At 36.1% G+C, this 22,876-nt stretch overlaps 5 protein-coding genes and 1 pseudogene across 7 annotated transcripts; 3 read left to right on the top strand and 3 right to left on the bottom strand.

Annotated features, from left to right (window-relative positions):
- Positions 1 to 1,407: 1,407 nt before the first annotated feature.
- LOC140967974 (mitochondrial inner membrane protein OXA1-like) lies at positions 1,408 to 6,803 on the bottom strand. Its single transcript, XM_073428785.1, has 9 exons — positions 6,092 to 6,803; positions 5,463 to 5,553; positions 3,347 to 3,394; positions 3,136 to 3,194; positions 2,826 to 2,901; positions 2,579 to 2,710; positions 2,136 to 2,243; positions 1,947 to 2,001; positions 1,408 to 1,857 (listed from the first exon to the last, which is right to left on the bottom strand). Exons 1-9 carry the CDS (start codon positions 6,580 to 6,582, stop codon positions 1,607 to 1,609), a joined length of 1,311 nt encoding a protein of 436 aa, XP_073284886.1. The 5' UTR covers positions 6,583 to 6,803; the 3' UTR covers positions 1,408 to 1,606.
- Positions 6,804 to 8,864: 2,061 nt separating this feature from the next.
- On the top strand, positions 8,865 to 13,324 carry LOC140967975 (UDP-glucose 4-epimerase GEPI48-like). 2 transcript variants are annotated; one of them, XM_073428787.1, is made up of 9 exons: positions 8,865 to 9,294; positions 10,055 to 10,104; positions 10,925 to 11,060; positions 11,166 to 11,267; positions 11,514 to 11,705; positions 12,012 to 12,090; positions 12,464 to 12,546; positions 12,734 to 12,825; positions 12,973 to 13,324. In XM_073428787.1, the coding sequence occupies exons 1-9, from the start codon at positions 9,112 to 9,114 to the stop codon at positions 13,058 to 13,060; spliced, it is 1,005 nt and encodes a 334-aa protein (XP_073284888.1). In that variant the 5' UTR covers positions 8,865 to 9,111; the 3' UTR covers positions 13,061 to 13,324. The 2 variants fall into 2 exon arrangements, with proteins under 2 accessions (XP_073284888.1, XP_073284887.1); XM_073428786.1 differs by having other exon boundaries at positions 8,867 to 9,294; positions 11,478 to 11,705.
- Positions 13,325 to 14,011: 687 nt separating this feature from the next.
- LOC140968009 (GDSL esterase/lipase At4g10955-like) lies at positions 14,012 to 16,509 on the top strand. Of its 2 annotated transcripts, none has more exons than XM_073428842.1 (3): positions 14,012 to 14,475; positions 15,210 to 15,344; positions 15,505 to 16,509. In XM_073428842.1, exons 2-3 carry the CDS (start codon positions 15,244 to 15,246, stop codon positions 16,469 to 16,471), a joined length of 1,068 nt encoding a protein of 355 aa, XP_073284943.1. In that variant the 5' UTR covers positions 14,012 to 14,475; positions 15,210 to 15,243; the 3' UTR covers positions 16,472 to 16,509. The 2 variants fall into 2 exon arrangements, with proteins under 2 accessions (XP_073284943.1, XP_073284942.1); XM_073428841.1 differs by having other exon boundaries at positions 14,012 to 14,613.
- Positions 16,510 to 16,653: 144 nt separating this feature from the next.
- On the bottom strand, positions 16,654 to 17,645 carry LOC140968010 (uncharacterized). Its single transcript, XM_073428843.1, has one exon. It carries the CDS (start codon positions 17,400 to 17,402, stop codon positions 16,824 to 16,826), a length of 579 nt encoding a protein of 192 aa, XP_073284944.1. The 5' UTR covers positions 17,403 to 17,645; the 3' UTR covers positions 16,654 to 16,823.
- A 479-nt stretch (positions 17,646 to 18,124) lies between these two features.
- On the bottom strand, positions 18,125 to 19,497 carry LOC140967984 (calcineurin B-like protein 7; annotated as a pseudogene).
- Positions 19,498 to 19,963: 466 nt separating this feature from the next.
- On the top strand, positions 19,964 to 22,555 carry LOC140967971 (F-box protein SKIP8-like). The gene is made up of 3 exons (XM_073428784.1): positions 19,964 to 20,543; positions 21,123 to 21,319; positions 22,064 to 22,555. The coding sequence occupies exons 1-3, from the start codon at positions 20,334 to 20,336 to the stop codon at positions 22,320 to 22,322; spliced, it is 666 nt and encodes a 221-aa protein (XP_073284885.1). The 5' UTR covers positions 19,964 to 20,333; the 3' UTR covers positions 22,323 to 22,555.
- The last annotated feature ends 321 nt before the right edge of the window (positions 22,556 to 22,876 follow it).

The following is a 22,876-nucleotide window of genomic DNA, read 5'->3' as shown; positions in this document are numbered from 1 at the left end:
AAAATTCAAATATGAATCAAATGTTTTTCGAGACGAACTGAAAAATTCATAAACCGATTCGGTTCGTNTATCATTGTCATCATTTAATTTCTTCCAATATGTATCTACATAAATATAAAAATTGATTAGTTATGAGCTAATTATTATTTAGACCATTAGATTGGGCTCTTTATTCAATCCATTAAATAAGACTTAGTCTATTTTTAATTATTTATTAGAGTTTTTTTTAAATGTTCATAAATTCAACTAAATCCACAAAGACTGAAACCCGCAAAATTATCGGAAAATCTATAAATAAATCAACTCAACTTATTTTGAAGTACGTTCTTCATTAACAATCAAATGCTCTAGTTCTTTGAAATTTTTATTTTGCAAGTACTGAGTGTCTTAGTCGGACAATCCTATGTATGACTCAATTTGTTTTGTGATGCAGATAATAACCCACAAAACTAACTTTCTGGACTTGTTCGAATATCTGGTCACTTGAATCTCCACATGCTAGTAGTTTTTCTCTCGTCGTGTAATATCAATTTTTGGTTATATCAAATATAATATACATAATAATTCTTGGTCAATCCAGCAATTTACATTTTCTCAAAATTATTCGAAACTATTAAAATTGTTGTTTCTCATTTACGCGAAGAACGGGGCTTAATTTCTGACTTCTTCCAAAGTACGAAATGGTTGGCCTACTAATCTATAAAACTTAAGGCACGTCCTTGAAAATCTCGCCCGGTTGGATATTATGGACGACTACGAGGATGTTTCCGCGTGGAAGGATACAATCATACAATCGTGTTTTCGAGTCTCGTGGGGAGACTTTTTCGCATGGTTAAGTGTTTTTTTTAAATTTTTTTTTATAGATTAGATCAATCAGTCTATTTATAAAAAAATGTAAAAAAAATAATTTTAAAATATATATAAGAATAATTGGGATGATATCCGTGTATAATTTTTTTTTAATTCCGTGTAATTTTAAAATTTTAATTATATAAAATGTTATCGTCGGAAATAAGATATATTTAGTCAAACATCGAATTTCCGATGACTAATTTGTGTCATTTGACTTGGTCTATATCATACGTGGAATCGTTTCTCGTCTCCCCTTATCATGAAGAGTCATCTTAGAAAAATAATTGTTATTTGGATTTGACCCAAAAAAAATTCCAAATGCATGATGTCATCGATAGAAGCTTAGAAATTTTCTATTAAAAATAAAATTAGGAGCATACCATCCATTTAACTTTCCATCAAATTATTGGTATCGTTATCTGAAAAACTGTATCTAAAAGAAACGACACCAAAAAAATTACCTACCTCGAATACCCAATACCAATCAAAACCTATTTCACTTTATGTTTATTTTTATGTGAAATAAGAAGGCTAAGATAGATAAAATCCTCTTAATTATTGAAAACCAATATCAATACATCCAAAAAAATATACTCATTTTTTCATAAATTTATTGCTTCACAGTGGCATCTCATCTCTGGTTCCATGCATGTAGATTAACGAGTATAAATTAAGATTATTTTTAAGTACATTCAAACATTCGATATGTCTATCAAGCTTTAGTGAACTTTGATCAAAAAAATCGCCCTTTTCATCACCTGTTCTCGCCTTTCTTCCGTCCTTTAACTTCTTTCTCTAAGCTCTTAATCCACAGGCTGAGCACAGATGGAGAAGCGATTTGTGGACTTGCAGGTAATTGTGACGAAACCCTATCGGACAAGGAGGCTGCTGCGTACTTCTTTACTACTTCAGAAAGTGAAAAACCTGGCTTTTGATCAATCAAAGGCTTCATCACGGGTATAATTGGCACGCCCAATAACTTTTTAACATCAGGCTTCTTTATCACTGAAACCAAAAGGATTCGTTTCACCCCGTAAAAAATCCAAGAAACTGGAAGAAATATGAAATGATAATAGTGATATAACATGACTAACCTAAACCATAAGCGAGTGAAAACAAGTTGGAGGTAATCCAGTAGCAGAAAATAGCCTGTGTACCCATCAGATATAAACAAAAGATCAAGGTGGAGGGAAATCTTTACATTATGAGTGCCGGTAACAACAGGGGCGAGCTAATTCTAAAAATTCAATGCAAAAAATAATCTCATAAGCTAAAGCAATTACCTTCGGAAAACTTGCGGTTAAAGGAATTGTCAGTACGGCAAAGAACCTCGACACATTCTTGATGGTGTTAGCTGTAGGGTTGCCTTCTAATCCTTCCTGGGCATTGCACTAAAAAGGGAGGGTCGATGAAAGATAAAAGGAGAGAGACATGAAATCTGAGGATTCATATGCGAACAAATCATGTCCCCAATACCATAATTGCCACAGCAGTAGAGCAAAATCCACACACAAATTAAATTATACTTTTAATCGCAATCACTAATCAGGGATGGTAATCTCCAATTTTTTTAACATACAGTGTGAGATCCTTGGTTTTAGATTGAATGATCAAGTGGAAAATTGAATTAATGTATAAAATATTGAGCAAGAAAATTTCTTGAACTCGTTACAACTTCAGATCATCAAGCAGAGACTGAAAAACATGGGAGAGAAAGGACGCTAACCTCCACTGTGATCCAAAATGTTAAAGCTGTCAAAACTGGAAGAATAAACAAGCTATCAGGAGTTGTCAAATCGGTAAACCATAATGCTCCTCCCTCTTTAAAAGATGGAACATTTTCTGTCAATTTTCTTATCTGCACATAGATACTGTCAAATGGTAAAGAAGTTTTTATATATTTATATAGGAACATTGAAATGGAAAGGCGACAGCATCATCTGTGCTATGGAGCATAAATAATGTCATCTTACAGCAAAGAAGAAACTGCAAAAGATGGGACCGGAAATAAGAAGTCCCTTTAAAGGGGTGAATGGAGTAACACCATACCTGCAACACAAAAAGTGAAATCAATCCTAAGAATTAAATCTTTATTGTGCTTTGCTAATTTATTCATTTGAGAATGTTTAATTTCGCATATGCTGGCAACCGGCTCTCCTAAGGACCTAGATATATAATCAAGTATAAGAAATATATTAATCCCTAACCACATAGAAGAGCAGAGAGCTCTAACGAGACATTTACGATGGCTCTCTCATTCAATAAAAATATAAAGCTACTTACTCCTTTAATAATTCTTTAATCCTTGCCCGACCATCAGCAACAGCATCAGGAGTCATGTCCTGTGAAACAATCAACGAGTGTGACAATGGAAGCGTAATTATACAAGATGCCAGGAAAGAGAAACTAGTTTTTAAAGAATAAAACTCCATCAAAAAGCTGTTTATTGTTCATCAACGATATACTATAGCAAACAAGAGTCTGAGGATCATACCTTATTTTGCATTTCTTCCTTAATCTCCTCCAATCGCGGCCGTAAAAGCTGCGCAAGAGTATGCAATACCATAAACGTGTCACCATTCAAGAGATACAAATAAATAAGTTGAACAATTGTCATATTTAGAGGACATGGCAGCATCTTAAGAACGCTCTGAGAGCAGGCAGGCAGGCGAAGGCCCATTGCCAAACAAGTAGGATTTCTAACTTTTGGCCCATCGATCGTGTACTTGCTTTGAAATGTAATAGCATCAGATAGTGCTTTTAAGTAATTGCAGTGTTAGGTCCTGGAACCACCACGTAAGTTTGATTCATTGAACAAGAAACGAACTAGGTCTAAACCACAAACGGAGACAGGATGAAATAATAACAGTGGTTTAGGAATTCCATCACCCATGAGACCGAAACATGGTGTTGTGTCCTGAACTTTGCTATTGTTCCACAGTAATTTTTGCCCATCCCGCAGTTTAACATTCATTAGATTGAGCAAGTATTCTCTCAAGAACTCAATTTTTTGTTTTCTCCCTCTCCTCTACTGCACAGAGTAAAACGTTTGGGGGAGATGGCAAGTAGATTTCATTTCACATAGTACCAAACTAAAATCTTATTTATCAGTCCACCACCTTGTCACTCGTAACTATGGAGTAAATTGGATGGAAATTTCCATGATAAAGTATGCTGACACAAGTAAGAAAGAAATAGTGTAATGACCCGAATTCTTATTTTGAATGAAGTATTAATTAAGAGATAATTAAAGAGTTGTTAATTAAGTATTATTAACGAATTGATAATTTAGGATTAATCTGTTGGATCCACCGAATTTTAAATGGATAACCCGATCTACTTCCGATTACGTTATCTCGAGAAATCCAACCAGACGAATGAGATTCTGACACGTGGCAGATAAGATTGATTCGGATTTTCGAACTAGTCCGGATGCAGCCTATAAATGGAAGCCGAATTCTTTTGTTTCCTACACCGCATCCTTCAGAGAGAGTTCTAGTCTTTTACCGTAGGTTTTCTAGCCAGTTTCTAGGGCACTTTGGTGTCGGGAAGTTTCGGAGCTAGTGTCGTCTCGAGGGGGGGTCGGTGAACTGAGATCGAGACATCATCAGCGGGCTGACGACGGACGCAGGTATAGTCCTAAAGCCTTTAGGAAGAACTTTATAGCATGTTTGGTAATTCAGAATCTGGTTTGATAGTGATTTCATATTGTTGGTATTGTCTAGGTTAAGAGCTTTCTGTCAGATTGTTTTAGTGAGGTACGTGATGTACTGACTGAGATATCCAAGCGTAGTATACACACTTATATGCTGCATATTTATGTGTTGCATTATACATGTTTTACTGCTTTGACATATTATGCATGACATATCATGTTGAGCCTGATTTTTTTGAGATATACCTCATTTGTTGGGGTCGCTCAGCCCTATTCTGTATTGTGGACGATGGGGCATCGAGAGCTACACTGTCCGAGGGGACCCGCGGGCTCTGATGACCTGGACATTGTAGGTCCACGTCTTGATGATGAGTGTGGGAGCCAAAACATGCCTAGGGCAGATCAGAGACTACACACTCAGGCGCCTCTAGACTGAGCATGAGATTCTTGACTTGATCCTTGATATCCGAGCATATTGCATTTTGCATGCATCATATCAGTTTGTATACTCGTACATTCTCGTATTGGACGATTGTCGCTCACGTCCTTGTTTTCATCTTGGGCACCCCATTCCACGGGGCAGGTCTTAGGTTGGACGGTTCGGAAGACCAGGGCAGTGGCTAGAACAGTTGGGTTTTCGGTGGTGATCCAGTGGAGGTTTTATGTGTGGTTTATCGTTTTCTCGTTCAGAATTATGTTTCGATATGGTTGTATTAATGTTTAAGACTGCTGTTGTTTGTTCTGTTTTCATTTGGGTTGTAAGATGATTAAGTTATTTGGTTTCCGCTGTTTAATTGTTGCTATTAAGTTTTAATGTTGCATGCTTATTAGTCTGTTTAGTAGTGGCTCGGGTAAGGGCGCTACAAATAGACACTTCAATATGCCAGGTAGTGTCACGAAAAGCTGAATGAACAACAAAATGCAAATGAAAAGAATGTAAAGCTACGACCCTTACAGTTAATTTTGAAGTAGAAATCAGCTGATTTATCATAAGAGGCAGCTGAAGCCCACGGATCAGAATAGTTGTCAATGCAATTGAAGCCCACCTAACACAATTTAAATTTTGAAGAGATCGTCATCACTTAGCCAATCAACAATGCAAAGCACAACCAACCTAATTAAAATTCCAACTTACATTTCAAAGCAATCATAAGATTATTAATACGCCTTAAAAGGTCTCCTTTCCATCACATACAAAAGAACAGCCACATGGGCCACATCGATAAAATGCTTAAAGTATGCGGCGTTCACTCATACTCAAAATCACACTTTCAATAATGAGTTCATAATATAAGTGGCAGTCATAAATGCCACCAAAATTCTCAGAATTTCAATCAATAAAACTTTCCCATGATTACTAAAGTGTCTTTGAATAGTCCAGTCTTTCGATTTGCCACCCGCATTTGCTGGTTTTAAATCAAATTTCCCATGAAAGCCAAACTTCCATATCTCTGTGCTATAGACCACACATTTACCATTAAAGTTGTAGTTTTGATTGTAATTATTTCCCTTGCAGCAGCTGTATTGCGCTAAATCTATGAGAAGGATAAAACTTTATAGTGTGTGAAATCTAAATGTCCTCACCAATTAAATCCCGTATGCATATGCACATAACCAATCAAGTACTGGAGCGCCGCCACAGGAAAGATCGAATCTGCCGCTACAGCTGCCACCTCATTCACCACCGGCGCCACCTGCGCAGCCAACTCCACAGCTTTATCCCCGAATGCATCCGCCACATCAGACATAATCTCAATATTATCAGCCGCTCCTTCTCCAACACCACCACTCGAAAAATTCCTGGCAAAAGCAAACCCACAGCAGGCCGAAATCGTAAATTTATGATCTTGAAACATCTTTGTCGACCCATTAAGCTTTCCGAACCCATTTTGGCGACCGAAAAAACAACGTTGCTGAAGAAAATTTGGGATTCCATCGTTCGTGGAAGTGGCATTGGTATGCGATTCTTCAAGATCGTTCTCAGCACGATGAATATGTGAAAATGAGGGGGCGATTCGATCCCGCAGTTGATAAAACAGCTGTCCTCTAGCTGTGATGCTCCGCCTGTAAGCCATTTATTTTACCTCGACAAAACAAAGATTTAGTTTTTACGTTAATCAGTTAAAAGGGCTTTCTGATATCTACGAGCAGATTCCACTTAGCTCACACAAAATCGAGAAGCGAGAAAATTAAGGGAAAAATGTTTCCGAATTGCGGCATAGCATGACGTTAGGGTTTTGGAATTGGGGGCTTTAGCCACCGCATTAGAAGTTACGTCCCGTAAAATTATCTCTAACTCATCTACACTCTTTTTTTTCCCAATTTTAATGTTTTTAATTTTTAATGATTATTTATAATTTGATAATATGATGATAATAATAAAAAAATTACAAAATATATTATTTTAAAAAATAAAAATAAAAAATAAATAAATGTGACACATCTAGATTGAAACCACCACCACGACACATCGACACCACATTACATTGGTGTTATGATCGAAGATGGTCTTAGCAAACTATTTCAAAAATTATTTTTCATGGCACATTGATTTAACCCTCATTATGTATAATAATCAGGTAATTAATCGTTCATTATTAACTTAATTTGCATGCAATAAAATTTAGTTTTTTTGTTGAAAAATTTGGATTCCAGTGACTGTAAATGCAATCAAATATAATGAAAATAAGAACAAACAAACATCTGATTCCGTTTACCAATTTTTTACAAAATGTAATATATAATTAAGGTACATAGATCAAATTATCATTAATATTTTATGTTCACAGTGCAAATTACGTGATGGGAAGTTATAATTATCATTTATACGTAATTATTACATACATGAACATAAACTCAAGAAATCACAAAGATTTGTTTTGCTTATAGATTGATAACTCGACCACCAAAAGTTAGCTCAAGAGGGAAGGATTGTCCAAGTTCATATATACAACTCTCAAGAAATTTATCGTGAGACAACTAACATAACCATACAAATTCCAGAACTATAAACTCGATTTATCTCACAGTAATAGTAGACTTATTATACTTTTTATGGGGTTGCTTATATAAGTTGAACTTGGGCACATCCACAATCTTAGCCGTCACTTGAAAATGTTTTGATTGGATGTAAGGATTTAGATATATGAGATGATTAAAAAAAATTGATTTGAAATTAATCTATGTTGCAATGAATTTGAAATAACGATTAGAAAATAAATAATTGAAATTTGAGATTTATTATCAGTTAAATTTACATATTGATATGTAATTATAAATTTGAAATCCCAAATGTCAGGCCAACCACTTTACTAGATTAATAACAATGTGGTGGTGTAAACAGTAAAGTCGTCGATATTAGGTAACCGACCAGAATTTATGTTTTTCCAAGCTACGAATAATCGGGAATATCCGTAGACTTTATGCCCCAAACAAATTCAAATCGAAATTGAAATGTTCTATCAAAACTACACGTGTGTTTAATTATTATTTTCCTCAAGCGGGGTCTTGTTTCACTTGTTTAATCACTGTTCAAAACCACAAATATTGGATTCTACAATTTCTTGAAATTCATTTGTCTAAGCCAAGCTTACGACAAAAAATTCGACATCTCGTCTCGACAAGCATGTTGTTCTAAAAATACATAAATAATATGACAGTGTCTTTGAATTGATAGAGTATGTGAGCGCAACATCAAAAAATCACGAGTTCAATTTTTTTTTACCCGCATTTTTTTGATATAATTTATTGTATAGAGCTTGCTTTATAATGTGTTAACTGATCGGTTTGATTTTCACTTCGTATATACCAAATATTAATCTATCCGCTATGCTTTTGAACAGGGTGTAAACTTTTTTTTTTTAATTATTATTCCTATTTCAAAATTGAAACCAAAAGTAAAACTATAAAACTTGTTTAAGTTTTAACATTCTATTGTATGCATAATTTAATTTATATAATTAAAAATGATCGATTCTATATTAATTAAATAAAACCATAATTTTATTTATTTTTAATTAAACAGAAAATAAAAATATCTATAATAATCTCGGAGTATGTTACATGTGACATGGACGAACTGATTTATATTCGTGAGACGGATGGACTTGGTCAATATCTAAAATGATTTTGCATAAAAAATTGATTTTTTTTCATGAGTCGTATCAAGTATGATATTACACAAAATTGATGAGTTAGAGTAGACGATTCATAGTTTTTTTTATATATTATTTTCTAATTATGAGATAATTAAATACAACTAATTTAATGACCTCTTTCTATCAAGCTTTATTAAAGTTGAGATCACATAAATCCGACAAGGAATTAGGAAACCAAATTTATTCATACAATCAACCACCTGTAGTTGAATGACCGAAACAGATTCCATGGTCAGGCGGTTCAAACAGTACGAATTGGCGAAATCCTTCGCCGCTCCCACGTGTCTATATAATATTGTCCATGCACACTATTTGTGCACACCGACTCCCAACTCAGTCTCTGGAGTTCACTTTTTGTCTGTTCTCCTGCATTTTGCTTCTTAAAAACCCGATCAGTTCTCAAATTTTTTTATCCCGGACTTGGCACTAGTACCCTCGATCTGAACGATGGCGCGGAGTATCCTTGTGACCGGGGGTGCGGGATATATTGGAAGCCACACTGTGCTGGAGTTGTTGTTGGGAGGATACAAGGCGGTGGTGGTGGATAAACTGGACAATTCTTCCGAAATAGCCATCAAGAGAGTGCAAGAACTCGCTGGTGAACATGGATCCAACCTCACTTTTCACGAGGTCCCATTTCCTCGATGTTCTCCTGTTTTTCGGTTTACCTTTTGGATTTTTACGGGGTTTGATTTTTGGTGTTTGGTTTACGGTTAGTGTGGAAAGGGTCGATTTTCATTAATATTTGCGTACTGAAGTGGGGTTGATTTCGTAAATTTGAATCCTTGAAGTTTTAGTCGTTTGTTTTTCAGTTGATCTGTTTTATTTTGGGTAGTTTCTGGCGTTTATGGCTTTGAGGATTCGTGTTGAGGTGTAAACCTTTTAGTTATGATAGTGATTTTAGTTTGGATAGTGATGCTAGACTGGGTGGAATAGTGCAATTAATGCGAAGAGTGAGATATTGGGCTAATTTATTGCTTATGATGAGTTTGATCATTGATCTAAAATTTTCTCTCTGGGATCAAGCCCCTATTCAAATTCAGCGTGCCTATTGAATCATGTCATATATTGCCGGAGCTAAACGAGTTGTGGTTTTTGCTGCAAATTCGATTATTCTTCTGTCTTACCATGTTTAATAATTTTGAAAAGATTGTGTTGGATCTGTGGTGTTCTTTTTGGGGTAAATATTTGAGTTTATTGTTTCCTAAATTGGTGATGCATTAGGTGGACCAGAGGGGGTGTGAATCTGAGAGATTTTCGTCTCTTGATCGTTGTCTCGGCCTCTAAGACAGCGGTGTCTTATAATAGATGAATTGTGTTGGTGTTTCTTGATGATGGTAATTTTTAACTTCAATTCAAGTCTTCAATGGTATTTTGTATTTGATTGCAGATAGATTTACGAGATAAGCCTGCACTTGAGAAGCTTTTTGCTTCTGAAAAGTGAGTCTTTTGTTGGGTTTGTATTATTTTAATGTTTATCCTCAAATAAATATCCGATATATAACAGATGTACGATTCTTTAGATTGTTTAGAGGAGTTTGGTTTTCTTTGGTGTAGATGGAAAAATTAACACAATCATCGTAAGCCGATTATATGTTCAGGATAGTTAAAAATTCCGAAAATCATGTATTATAGTGAGATTAGTCATTAGTGAATAGCAACCAACTTAAGAAAGAAACAAAATAATCTTTGAATGATGATAAGATGATGTCTTCCAATCGTGGGAAAACTTACAATGTTGGATTGCATTGGGCACATCTGGACAAGAATACCAAGAAAACTCTATTCAGTTCATTATTAATTGATCGACAATCGATATTAGCATTGGCACACCTGGACAAGAATACCAACAAAACTCTATTCAGTTCGTTATTAATTTATCGACAATCGTTATTAGCATTGGTCAATGATTTTGTGTTATTAGTTAGTCGAGACTGAGTACCCAAGTTGGGTTGTCATCTTATTCCTCAAAATGTTGGCACGAAGGCTGTCTCGTTCTTCGATGTACATATTTAATTATTATTTTTTCATCTAAGAAATTTATGATATATAATTTCTTTTGCAGTCTATATTAAGACGCTCATCTCAATTTAGATCTCCGGGATAGCTAATGGGATTTAACTTGTCACGAGTTAATTTTATGAAAAGAAATCTGATTCATTATCAATTTAGTAAATCATAGAGGGGTTTTTTTATATTGGTTCTTCCAAAAACTTAAGCATTGACCCCACATTTGCTGCTGATATTGAACTCAATTTAGGTTTGAGGCTGTTATTCATGTTGCTGGATTAAAAGCAGTTGGTGAAAGTGTGCAGAAACCATTACTGTACTATGACAACAACCTTATTTGCATGATTGTTCTACTAGAAGTCATGGCGGCACATGGCTGTAAAAAAGTACCACTCTAAACTACGTCGTGGCTTCACATATATATCTGTGTGTGTGTATTATTTTCAGTTGATTTGTTGTTTTAACTGGGTTTACTTGTACATAATTTTCAGCTTGTATTTTCATCCTCTGCTACTGTTTATGGTTGGCCAAAAGTGGTACCATGCACAGAAGAATCCCCCATAAGTGCTACGAATCCCTATGGACGTACAAAGGTAATTGATATGTAAATTATCAGCATATGTTTTGAGAATGAATCTCATCTAATTATATTATTATGTGGTCGGGGTTGAATTCAGGAATTTGGGAAAGGGGGTGAGATGGGTTGGCTCAATGAATAGTTAAAAACTACTTGCTGTAGTTATCCCATTGCTTGTTTGTGTGAATTTCTCGAGAAGTGTCATATTATGGAATTATTTATACAGCTTTTCATTGAAGAGATGTGTCGTGACATTTACCAGTCCGACTCTACATGGAAAATCATATTGCTGAGATACTTCAACCCAGTCGGCGCACATCCAAGTGGCCATATTGGTGAAGATCCCCGTGGGATTCCAAACAATCTCATCCCTTTCATACAGCAAGTGGCTGTTGGAAGGAGGCCAGCCCTGACAGTTTATGGAACTGATTACAAAACAACGGATGGAACGGGGGTAAGTATGCTGACATGCATGAAATTTAGACAACTATTTCAGTCTTTTATTTGTTGGTTTGGTATTCATTATGAATGGATATGAAAATACATGTACTTGTTGAAGTTGGGGTTTCATCATATTTTTTACAAATTAGATTAGATTTTTTCTGCATGGTACAATTCTTAATGTTGTGGTTTGCAGTATATATTTTCGTTCAAAATCAGGCTGAAAACTTGTTTCCGAAGTAAATAGAATTTGTTGGGTATTGGTGCATTAGTATATTTATTTCATTTATAATCCGTTTAACTGCTATTGATTTCCCAGGTACGTGATTATATTCATGTTGTTGATTTAGCCGATGGCCATATAGCTGCTTTGAAGAAACTCGCTGACCCTTCTGTAGGTACGACCCCTAATTTGTGTATTTGTTCAACGGTTATTTTCCTATCCAACTTGAGGTCATTCTTATATGAGTCTGGTGTGGCGTGGATTTGGAGAACTTAAGAAACTTAAATATCTTGTATAGATATCTTGAGTGTCTTAAAGATACTCAAATAAAACATTTATAATAGTGGTTGGTGAAAGTTAACTTTACACATTTTTCTGAGTGTACTGATAACAAAAAGGAATTCAAGTACTTAGAGATACATGCTTCAATGGATTGACTGATTAATGGCTCCTCTCGAGCTCAAGTACTTTTCTTTACCCCATTTAGGACCTTTGATATTCTTTCCCTCAATTACGCTGTCTCATAACAATGCGTTAACTGCCTGAAGGTTGTGAGGTATACAATCTGGGTACTGGGAAAGGTACATCTGTGTTGGAGATGGTGGCAGCGTTTGAAAAGGCATCTGGGAAGGTCAGTTCTTGAGATAATATTCATCCCACTTGAGATTTAGACGTTCTAAAAGTGGCCCTTGATACTTGTATTTGTTTCCTTGTTAGCAAGTTCTTCGGTACACTGCATGTTTATTTGTTAAAATCATGTATCAAGGAAAGCAATGCCCTCTTGCATAAGTTCATATCATTTTTGTGCGCGCGTTCAGAAAATTCCACTGGTGATGGCTGATCGACGGCCTGGTGACGCTGAGATCGTATATGCTGGAACAGAAAAGGCTGAACGGGAATTGAACTGGAAGTAAGTGTTAAATCACGTTGAGTGTGTTAACAAAAAGAATTCACCTCATTCTTACCAGCACCACACAATCGACAGCTTTCATCTTTCAAATGCTAAGTACCTGAATCGCTACATTTTGGCTAACTCGAAGGGTTCACATTGTCGCAGGGCGAAATATGGCATCCAGGAGTTCTGCATAGACCAATGGAACTGGGCGAGCAAGAATCCTTATGGTTACGAGCCTCAGGCTCCTTGATCTGCTAGCCGAAACATGTGTCGTCCCGTAACTATATCTTGGACTGATTGGTCATTTTCTTTCTTGCTGCTTTCACGGATCGAGGTGCGATATGTTATTGCCTTGGCTGAAACAAAAAAAAAATCTCGGGAATTCCTGTCGATTTAGGTTGAGTTGTCTGAGATAAAAGATTTTCCATCTACTGGGTTTCATAAGATGTAATCTTGGGTACATTTCAAGACTTGTTTTACTGAAAATTAATAAATGCGGAGACAATTTGGCCAATCTTCTTTCTTTTGCTTCCAGATATTGAAATAACTTGGCACTTGCATGTGGTCATCTACTTTGCGGAACACTTTATTTGCATTTCATTTCGAAGAAAATGAACGAGTATTCGTAATATAAACTAGATTGCAAGCGTGAACGTCAATGGATAATATTTCACGTCCATTGTGACGCTATATTATATAATATAATATAATATAATATTCAGTCATGATAATTCATCCTCTTTAGTCGTTTTCATTGAAAATGATAAAGAGAATCAAATAATTTATAGAAAATATAGTCTCAAAGTTCAATTTTGAATTTGCTAAAATCGTTGCAAAATTACACTTTTATAGTATATATATGTATATATACACATGCGTTTATGTTATACAAGTTAATTATATTGTCATGTGTGTATATATATTATATTAGTGTCATCTTTACATTAATGATGATTCAACATTATTAATTACTTCGTTTAAAATCACAACGACCAACTACCAACTACCAACTAAGTCGGAAGACTATTAAATACGCATAATCAGCACTTTTTCAAATAATCTTTTACATTTTATTTACAATTTTTAAAAAAAATGTAATTCACATACAAAAATATAGCATGATAAGGACCTATAAATTGCAATTCTTCAAATTTCAATAATGAACGAAAAAGGGAGTTATATTAGCAATTTGGATACAACTATCGAATAATTAAAATTTAGTCCCGGATCCGAATATCCCATCCCACGAGGCTCAAATTGAATCCAACAGTTTATATTTATTTTTATGCATGAAATCCGTTGTTTTTTCAGCGTCTAATTTGAACAAAAACGGACAGCGACACTTCAACGCCCGAATTCTCGCCTTTCTTTACTTTTACTTTGTTTACAGGATCTGGCTGCAAAGTCAAGAAGTTCTCTTGCATTAGTATTTTCTCCTTCTTTTCGATTTTTTGCCTTTTATACGATTCATGTCTGCAATGGTTTCTGACATTGTTTGTATTTCTGCCGAACCCAGATGGGATTTGTTCTAGTTTTCTTAAAATAATTGACATCTCGAATCTTGTTATTTAAAATTTAAAGTTTCAGACGTTTTTATCATAAAGATTTCAGTTTGTTTGTGGGCGGCTCTTACGCGTGTTTTCTTTGTGACGTCGGTTCTTTAAAGTGAGTTTGATTGGCTTCTGTGTGTTGTTTTTTGAAGAGGTGATTTGGAGGCAATGGATAATGTGCTTGGATTTGGGTTCGCTTTTTTATCTTTTGATTTTGGATTTCACATATTGTCGTACAATTGAAGATCCGGTTGTGAGCATACCCATTTTTGGTTGCCACATTGGAGTTGGAAGGAAAGATTTACAGCATTGACTGTGAAACTATGATTAGTTTTCTTGGATCAAGTTCGTGCATATATTAGTTGTATAAAACCCATATGTTTTGGGGAAATTTTGGGTTTTTTTTTGTTTTTTTTTGTTTTCATTTGATGTGGATCGATTGTAACACGGAACTAAACCAAATATATGAAAAAATGGTTCTTTCCAAAAAAAAAAAACCAACTATAATTTTTAGTTCAAGAACATTTTTATGTTTACACCCTGCAACTCGTACAAAAAGATTTGGGCTTTCTATGCTGTGGTTTGGATTTTTCTTCATTTTCTATTAGTCAAGCTCTGTTGTCTCAATTCTGTGATTTTAATTCGATGCTACAGGCTTTTTTTTTACTAAAATTTTCTAGGCATTCTGCAAATGCTGTGTTCTGGTTTCTCGCCCTTCCTTTTCTGAAATTTGATGTTTAGAAATTGTGGGTTACAAATTCTCATTATTGTTCTGAGCATATGCCTGCGATGATGGAGGGGTTGTAGGTTTCTTGTTTCGGTCTATTACTGAGTATAATTAATATGCAGATTTTGGTTGGGATTAAAATAAGAATCTTAGTTTATGGCGTCAGAAGGGCAAATTGTGGACCTTTCAAGATCTACTACTTCAGACAGGGAAAATTTCGACATTTCAGGACCTTTGCACCTGACTAAAGTTGACTGGTATACCTTAAACTATGTGTGATGATATATTTCACAGCTAAGAGCCAAATCATCTTGCGATTCTTGCCATTTCATTATGTATTGTTCTTATGAAGTTGGATTAACATAGCTTGTCGCAGTTAAGAGCCAATTTTCATTCGCTATTTATATTGTTTTCCAGGAACAATCCATGTCATCGAAGGTTTGTTGCAGCTAGTTTGGTTCAGAGCGTGTACATCTTGGAACGAGACCGCCAGGAAAAACGAGAAGGGAGCCTAGCCCTCGCTCCTCCGTGGTGGAACGCTTTCCATTTTCAGTTATACCGTCCCCTTATAGATGATGCTGATTCTTCTATATTTGGTGCCATCTATCAACTCACTTCCACCCAAAACAACCCTTTATCACACGAGGCTCCACGATATGTAATCGCGTTTAGAGGCACCATAACCAAAGGAGACGCATTCTCTAGAGATATTGAACTGGACATCCATATCATAAAAAACGGACTGCATCTGACATCTCGGTTCGAAATAGCAATACAAGCCGTTCGACATGTGGTTGCAACATTTGGAAGTGCAAATGTCTGGTTAGCCGGCCATTCACTCGGTGCTGCCATGGCAATGCTGGCTGGAAAGAACATGGCCAAGACCGGGGTTTTCCTTGATTCGTTCTTGTTCAATCCACCTTTCTTTTCAGCACCAATTGAGAGAATCAAGGATAAGAAAGTGAAACACGGCATTCGAATAGCAGGCAGCGTGATCACAGCAGGACTTGCTCTTGCAATGAAAAATAACCACCAAACGAGCCGTTCTGTTGGGACGTTTCATGCCCTCTCTTCATGGTTTCCACGTCTATATGTTAACCCATCTGATCATATATGCTCCGAGTATATCGGGTACTTTGAACACCGAAAACGGATGGATGATATGGGGGCAGGAAATATTGAGAGGTTGGCGACACAACACTCAATCGGAGGTCTTCTGTTGAATGCAATGGGTGTGCAGTCTGAAGAGCCGCTGCATCTTATTCCATCGGCCAATCTAACGGTAAACCGCTCTCGGGCTAGAGACTTCAAAGATGCTCATGGTATTCATCAATGGTGGAGAAGTGATCTGCGCTTGGAATCCAAGATTTACAACTATAGTTGATGTTTATTTTATTTGAAAATCTACCCAACTTTCTACTCTGTGAAAACGTCTCTGCCTGATGCAAAGATATTTATATCCTATCATATAAAACTATAAATTAAAGAATAAAAACCGTATAAATTTTTTTATATCCGATCAAAACGTTCTAAAATAGGATAATTGGTGCGAAAAAAAATTGATCCTCCAAAAATATTTATACGCCTCTATAAAAAAAAATATTTACATCGCTTTAAAATGTCAAAGAAGGTTATTTAACAAAGGCTAAATTTCACGCAAGAGTCGCCATAAATTTATACAATTTTCAGATTGACACCCAACCTCCATCTCTACTAGAGTCTACAGATATGAGCGCCTAACAGTGGAAGCCCAGAACAGATCCATCGTTAACTCCAATGGCTACCCTACACTCAGCCCTGGCCTCCACCCGATGTGTAAAGAAATGCAGAAAACGAACCCGACCCGCCATCTCAAGCCTAGTTTCCACCTCCATGCCAGGCCCGAACCCAAAACCAATATGTCCATCTTGTACAGCGGGCCCCACGCTTTCTTGATGCACAGGAGCCGACAGCGGGAAGGACTTGACGGAAAATCTGGCTGCCATGTACTGAGTCTTGCCTCCGGAGATCTTCCCGGCGGGTATAAACAACAAACCCACCTGACTTCCGGCGTAAAGCAGCTGCAGCGAGCTGTCGTAGTGAGTGAAGGAGGCGCGGTTGGGGTTGCTGATGGTTACGTACTGAAAGAAAGTGAAGCTGACGGTTGAGTTAACGGCGGAGAATGCGGGGAGTTGGACGGCGTTGACGGTGAGTTTTGGGTCTCTGGGCTTGAAAACCGTGAAATAGACGATGAATGCGGCGGCGATTAAGAGCATCAAGAAAATGGCGGCCAGAAGACACGAGACTAAGTTCGTGTGGGAATGAGATTTACCCATTTCTGGATCTGACCTTGAAATGATGCTCTGTAAAATGTACGATTAATGTTGCTAAATCTGAACAATTGTTTCAAATTTTGAGGGAATTAGAGTGGCCAATCAGTGGAGTTGAGATAAAGCTTTTCGGACAGATTGAGGAAAGCGTATCTTAGCATTTCATTTCCAGTGATTCAGTCAAATAATTGAAGGTGATAGATAATGCCAGCATTTACTGTTACGGCCAGAGCAGTTAACTTGAATTTCCCCATTATACCCTTTGAAATCGAATTTTGTATTTCTCTCTTTTTCACTAGGTTGGAACTTAGTCATATCTTTCTATTCGGACCGAGTAAATCTCATATTAATATAATAATACGTAAATTATGTCATTAAAATAAATCACACTGACATTCTATATTAAAAGCTTGTTCGATGGAGAATCTACCTATTGACTATGATCAAATCCTCACATAATCCGTCAAATCAAACACAATTTTTTACGAAATTTTATATTTTTCTTGATTTCGAGAAATTGGACATCATATTCATACATAAATAAGATATTTTTACTTATCAAATAATAATAATAATAATAATAATAATAATAATAATAATATTTTTAACATTCTAACTAGGATGAAGACAATTTAATTATTTATATATTTATCAATGTAGGGGACTTGGCAGTTAAAAAGAATATGATCAGTATGATGTATTACACAATTGATCAAACGAATCACATATTATGTCAAAAGAATAATGCTTACTCCTTCTCGTTCTATGAAACTGGTCTGCCAGAGATCATATAATCTGAATGCAACTGCAAAATCAAATATTTTTGTTTAGATTCTATAATTATTCATGTAATTGGTATTTTGACTACAAAACGATGATTATCGGTTGCATGCTACTTTATCTGTCTCTGATGTGTCTGGGTGAAAGATGCTCAAAGACCGAACGAATTCTTCAAATTCAATGGCCCCATTACGCTTAACATCAAACAGGTCGAATAACTGAAAAGGGACAACAAGGAGCTTAGTTTTATCAAGAAAAATGAGTGACAAAATACCAACACTAACCACCACACGCAGGAATGAACAGATGGGAAAATATGAGAGGGGATGGCAAGTAATACAAACCTTTTCTGCTAGTAGATTCGGCTTACTACTGCGACTAAAAGTGAAAGACAGAACTCCTCCTGAAACCAAATGAACAAAAAACAAATATTAAGTTAATTAAGATTCACATTAGCTTAAAATAAAAAGTTTAACAATTATTATTGGATTGACACCCCGAGTTCACACTACCTTGTGAATCAGACCATCATCGAACACTGAACTACTCAACTGCTCAAACAGGATATACAGAGCATCTACTTCATTCACAATAACTGCAAATAAAAACAAGGCAAGACTCATAATCCAATGAATTGATACGAACCCGGAAAAGAACTCTTACATGAATGAAACTAGCAGCATGTAAGCTCTAAGATTATAATGCAATCTAACTCACAAGCTGTCCCGGAAGAAAGAATAGTGTGATCTTGGATTCAGGGAGAATGTTTGGCTTTTGACCGGTGAAAGCACCTCGCAATCGAAAGCATTTTTGTGGCTTTTGTCCAAGAATTGCAAAATGAAAGCTGCACAAGATTGAGAGTTAAACTGATAGCATGGTCTCATAAATAACAGTGAACAAAGTAATCTAAATCGGCCCCATACTATGAAGATCGTATATAAACATGAAACTTCAAGAAATAGGAACATATCCCCCCATAGAAATTAAACAACGGCCGCTTTGATCTACCCATTAGGCGAAAAGCATCATAAAAACTAGTACTCATCCAAAAAAGTTCAATCCCCTGCATCATCTTCATCATACAATCTAGGCAAGATCCAATGGGACAAAGATTTCACTATAATTTTTTGCTTCCAGACTATTGCGTCAATTCTCCCTTGGTCTAGATTTATAAAAAAAATATCAAGCTTTGCATAGAAAGGAAGAAGAAACATGGCAAAACGAATAGAACTCACCAGTTTACTTTTTCTTGTTATGGGCTTGTGGTGGAAGAGTTGGTCTCTGTGATTCTTCATAAACGGATCAGGCTAATATTTATGATGGATTTTTTAACCTTCACCCTCATGCGTAATCAAATCTTTTATCCAAATTTTCTCCGACTTCTTGCTACCTTTTCGTCATTATTAATGTTTCTTTTTGGGACAGATAGAGTTTTCAATGTCAAATTTGCTGATAAAGCTTTACTCACGTTTGTAATATAAAGGACGAGACGGTTGAATATTATGAGTTACGACATTATAATGGTTGACAAGCAGACCGACCAAATGATTTGCAAATGACCGTTTGATGAGTGTGGATCAGCTTTCACGAATTAATACATATGTAACAGCGATTGGAATCCGGGTCATCGGCTGCTATGTGAGTAGTACGAACAAAATAACAAAAGACATACGTCATTTTATTTAAAATCCACTATCATTATATCTTTTTATATTATATGGATTGATAAATATTACATTATGTTATAAAAAAAAACTATCAAAACAGTGGATCATGATTTAATTTCACCTTCCGTTTCGTCCGCCCTGCCTAACAATTTCCCTTCTTTCTGATTTTATCAGTCACACCCTAAACCCTTTATTAGGGCGTGGATGTGGTAAAGACCGACAGTCTCTTGCTTGTATCTTTGGTCCGTTTCATGAATTGGGGAAATTACCGCAAGCCCTTTTGTAATTTTTATTTAGTTTCATTACCTATGAATGGAGTTTGCTATTTATAGAATTTCCTTCGCAAGCTATTGCTCGTCATCCTTCGTGCCCGCAGCGGTGACCTTCTCCTGCTTCTTTGCCCGCAAGGGGAAATTACAATCGACTAAGTCTGAATTGAATAATTGGAGTGATTGCCACCAAGGAGAGCAAAAGTGGTGGCGGTGCTGAAATGATGGCGCTTTTGAATGGGAATGAGAATGGGGAAATTGCGGCGGAGAGGCAGACTGGGGTGTCGATGATGGAGCAGTTGGTGCCGGAGATCACGACGCATGTGCTGAGTTACTTGGACTACCCGAGCCTCTGTAGGCTCTCCATGACGAATTCGCGCATGCGTGAAGCTGCCAATGATGATAACGCATGGAAGGCCCTATTTCATAAGGTTTATGTTATTTCAATTTTGTAAAAAAATAAAAATAAAAATTGAACCTTTGCTTCACGAAGCAATGTTAGTTCTTTTAGGTGTTGAATTTGAAGTGATTCTTTGGGTCAGTTTGGCTTACCTAGCGGGTGGTCTTGAGTTTTCGCGGAAATTTTGTTACTTTACTTCCAGTGGTAGCATTGTAGCATGCCTTGTCTTTGCACATAACTATGGAGTTGAAAATTCTTAATTTGTTTTGAAGTAGCATCAGTTCACACGACTGGTCACTAGGAATATAGCCGTAAACTTGAGCAGTTGTTTGTAAATCATACATGCAGGAGATTTGGTAAGCAACATTTGGATGATTCTTTTTTTTTTTTCAACTTTAAGTTGGTTACAGATTCTTCTTTAATTTGTTTAGGATGCATGAGAACCCATATGTAAGATTCTCTCTGTTCAGCCATTCTCATAGTTGGGTTGAAATCAGGATTAGGTGGGCCATTTGATACTGTAAATTAGAAAGAAGCAAAGAAGATTTCCATTTATGTTTGAAATTGTGATCATTGCTGAATCTGTTGCTTGACCCCCTTCATGGCCTAGGATTTCACTTTGGAGCAAGATAACGTGACACCACCCAATGGATGGAAAGCCTATTATGCAGCCACAAGAGCCATTGTAAACATCAATTTGGAGTTTTTTAGAATAGTGAGAGACAGAGCACTTCCAGATATGGCTCTATTTTGGCTCAATGCTGATTATGTGAAGTGTTTTCATGCAAATGGCGAGTCATTTAGTGGGTATGTTGCTTCCTATCCATCCACGAAATTTTTTCAGCTTTTTCTATTTTGGAATTTATAGATTTATTTATCACACCTCGCTTTGGACTCTAAGTTCGGTTTTTGAAATCTAAATTCTCTGTTTAATCTTCTATTGCTCTTTAAGGTGTCTATTTGGGAAATTTTGATGAAATTTTATAGCACTTGAGATTGATTAACAGATACTTCCTTAGGTAAAATATAACTGCTACTCATTATTATCCCCTTGAGACTGATTAACAGATACTTCCTTAGGTAACAGAACTTCCTTGAGGTAAAGTATGACTGCTACTCATTATTGTCCCCTTCTTTCCTTGTTTCTTGATTTGATTCATGGTTAAGTCACATCCTTACCTAAAGTGTACTAATTCACTCTTTTTGCCACCCTGATTATATGGTGAAAATTATGACGGTATTTTTAGTTCTAGAGACTAGAGTTCTAAATCCTCTTCAATGATATTTAGTCTGCTTGCTTCCTTGACTCACTGTCTTTTTACCTTCATGCTATTATGTGCTTAACCCCGTGGATATGGAGTCCTGAAAGATTATGATTGGTTGACATAAACCAAGGGTGATCGTCTTTTCTACATGTTTGAAGGTGTAGTTAAAATGTGGTGCCAGCAAGAGACTCTGATTTGAGAATCATGGAGCACGGAAGGGTTTTTGTCAACTATTTGCTTCAGCCTGTTAGTCTCTCATCAAACTTTTTTCAAACTCCTTTTGCAGCTACAATGCGGTCATGGAAAGCTGGCAGCTAGCCTTTAGCTGGGAGAATGTCGCTGATTTCCAGATTCGACATGTCAAAACTCGGGTGGTGACAGATATGGCTTGGGTATCAATGAATGCTTGCATTGACCTGGATGCCGAGGCATTTAATGTAACTAATATTTATGAATTCCAACATGGAAGGTGGTACATGGTGCACCATCATATTTCAGCATTGTTAATTCATGGAGTTGTTTTCCAACTTCTTCCGCATGGATAAGAGGCTGGGGGGCATCACGATGAGAATGCTTAGAGAAGTAGGGGACAAATAGAAGAATTGTCTTTCTTATACTAAAAAGAACTTCAAAATTCATATGTAAATTCCTCCGAAAAATATAAGTTTTACTGAATGGCATGGCATCTCCCCGGCTAAATGGAGATGTTCGACTTTTTGAAGCTTTTGTTTCCTTTACCATTTTTTTATATGGGAAGAACTTGTGGAATTGAAGCTCTTTTTCTGTAATTTATACGGCATATGTTATCTTATGTTCATACTTCGTAGTGGGTCGGGCAAAAGTTAAAAAATTTCTTAATAGAAAAAAAAAAGAATGTTTCAGTAAATTTAAATAATGATTGCACAAAAAAGCTAATGTGCAATACCATTATTTAAAGAAAGAAATATTTTAGAAAATTGGAAAAAAAAAACAGATAATGGTAATTAATTAAGGGAATTCAAGCCAATACCTATATAATAAATAATAAAATACTAAAAGAGGCAAACTTTAATTCATAACCCCCACAAAAAACTTAATGCGTGCGGAACATAACGAATCG

The sequence above is a fragment of the Primulina huaijiensis genome, unplaced genomic scaffold (assembly GCF_012295235.1).
Source record: "Primulina huaijiensis isolate GDHJ02 unplaced genomic scaffold, ASM1229523v2 scaffold32015, whole genome shotgun sequence".
Lineage (NCBI taxonomy): Eukaryota > Viridiplantae > Streptophyta > Magnoliopsida > Lamiales > Gesneriaceae > Primulina > Primulina huaijiensis.
Note: the sequence above shows the minus strand (reverse complement) of the source record. Positions and strands in the feature narration are given on the sequence as shown.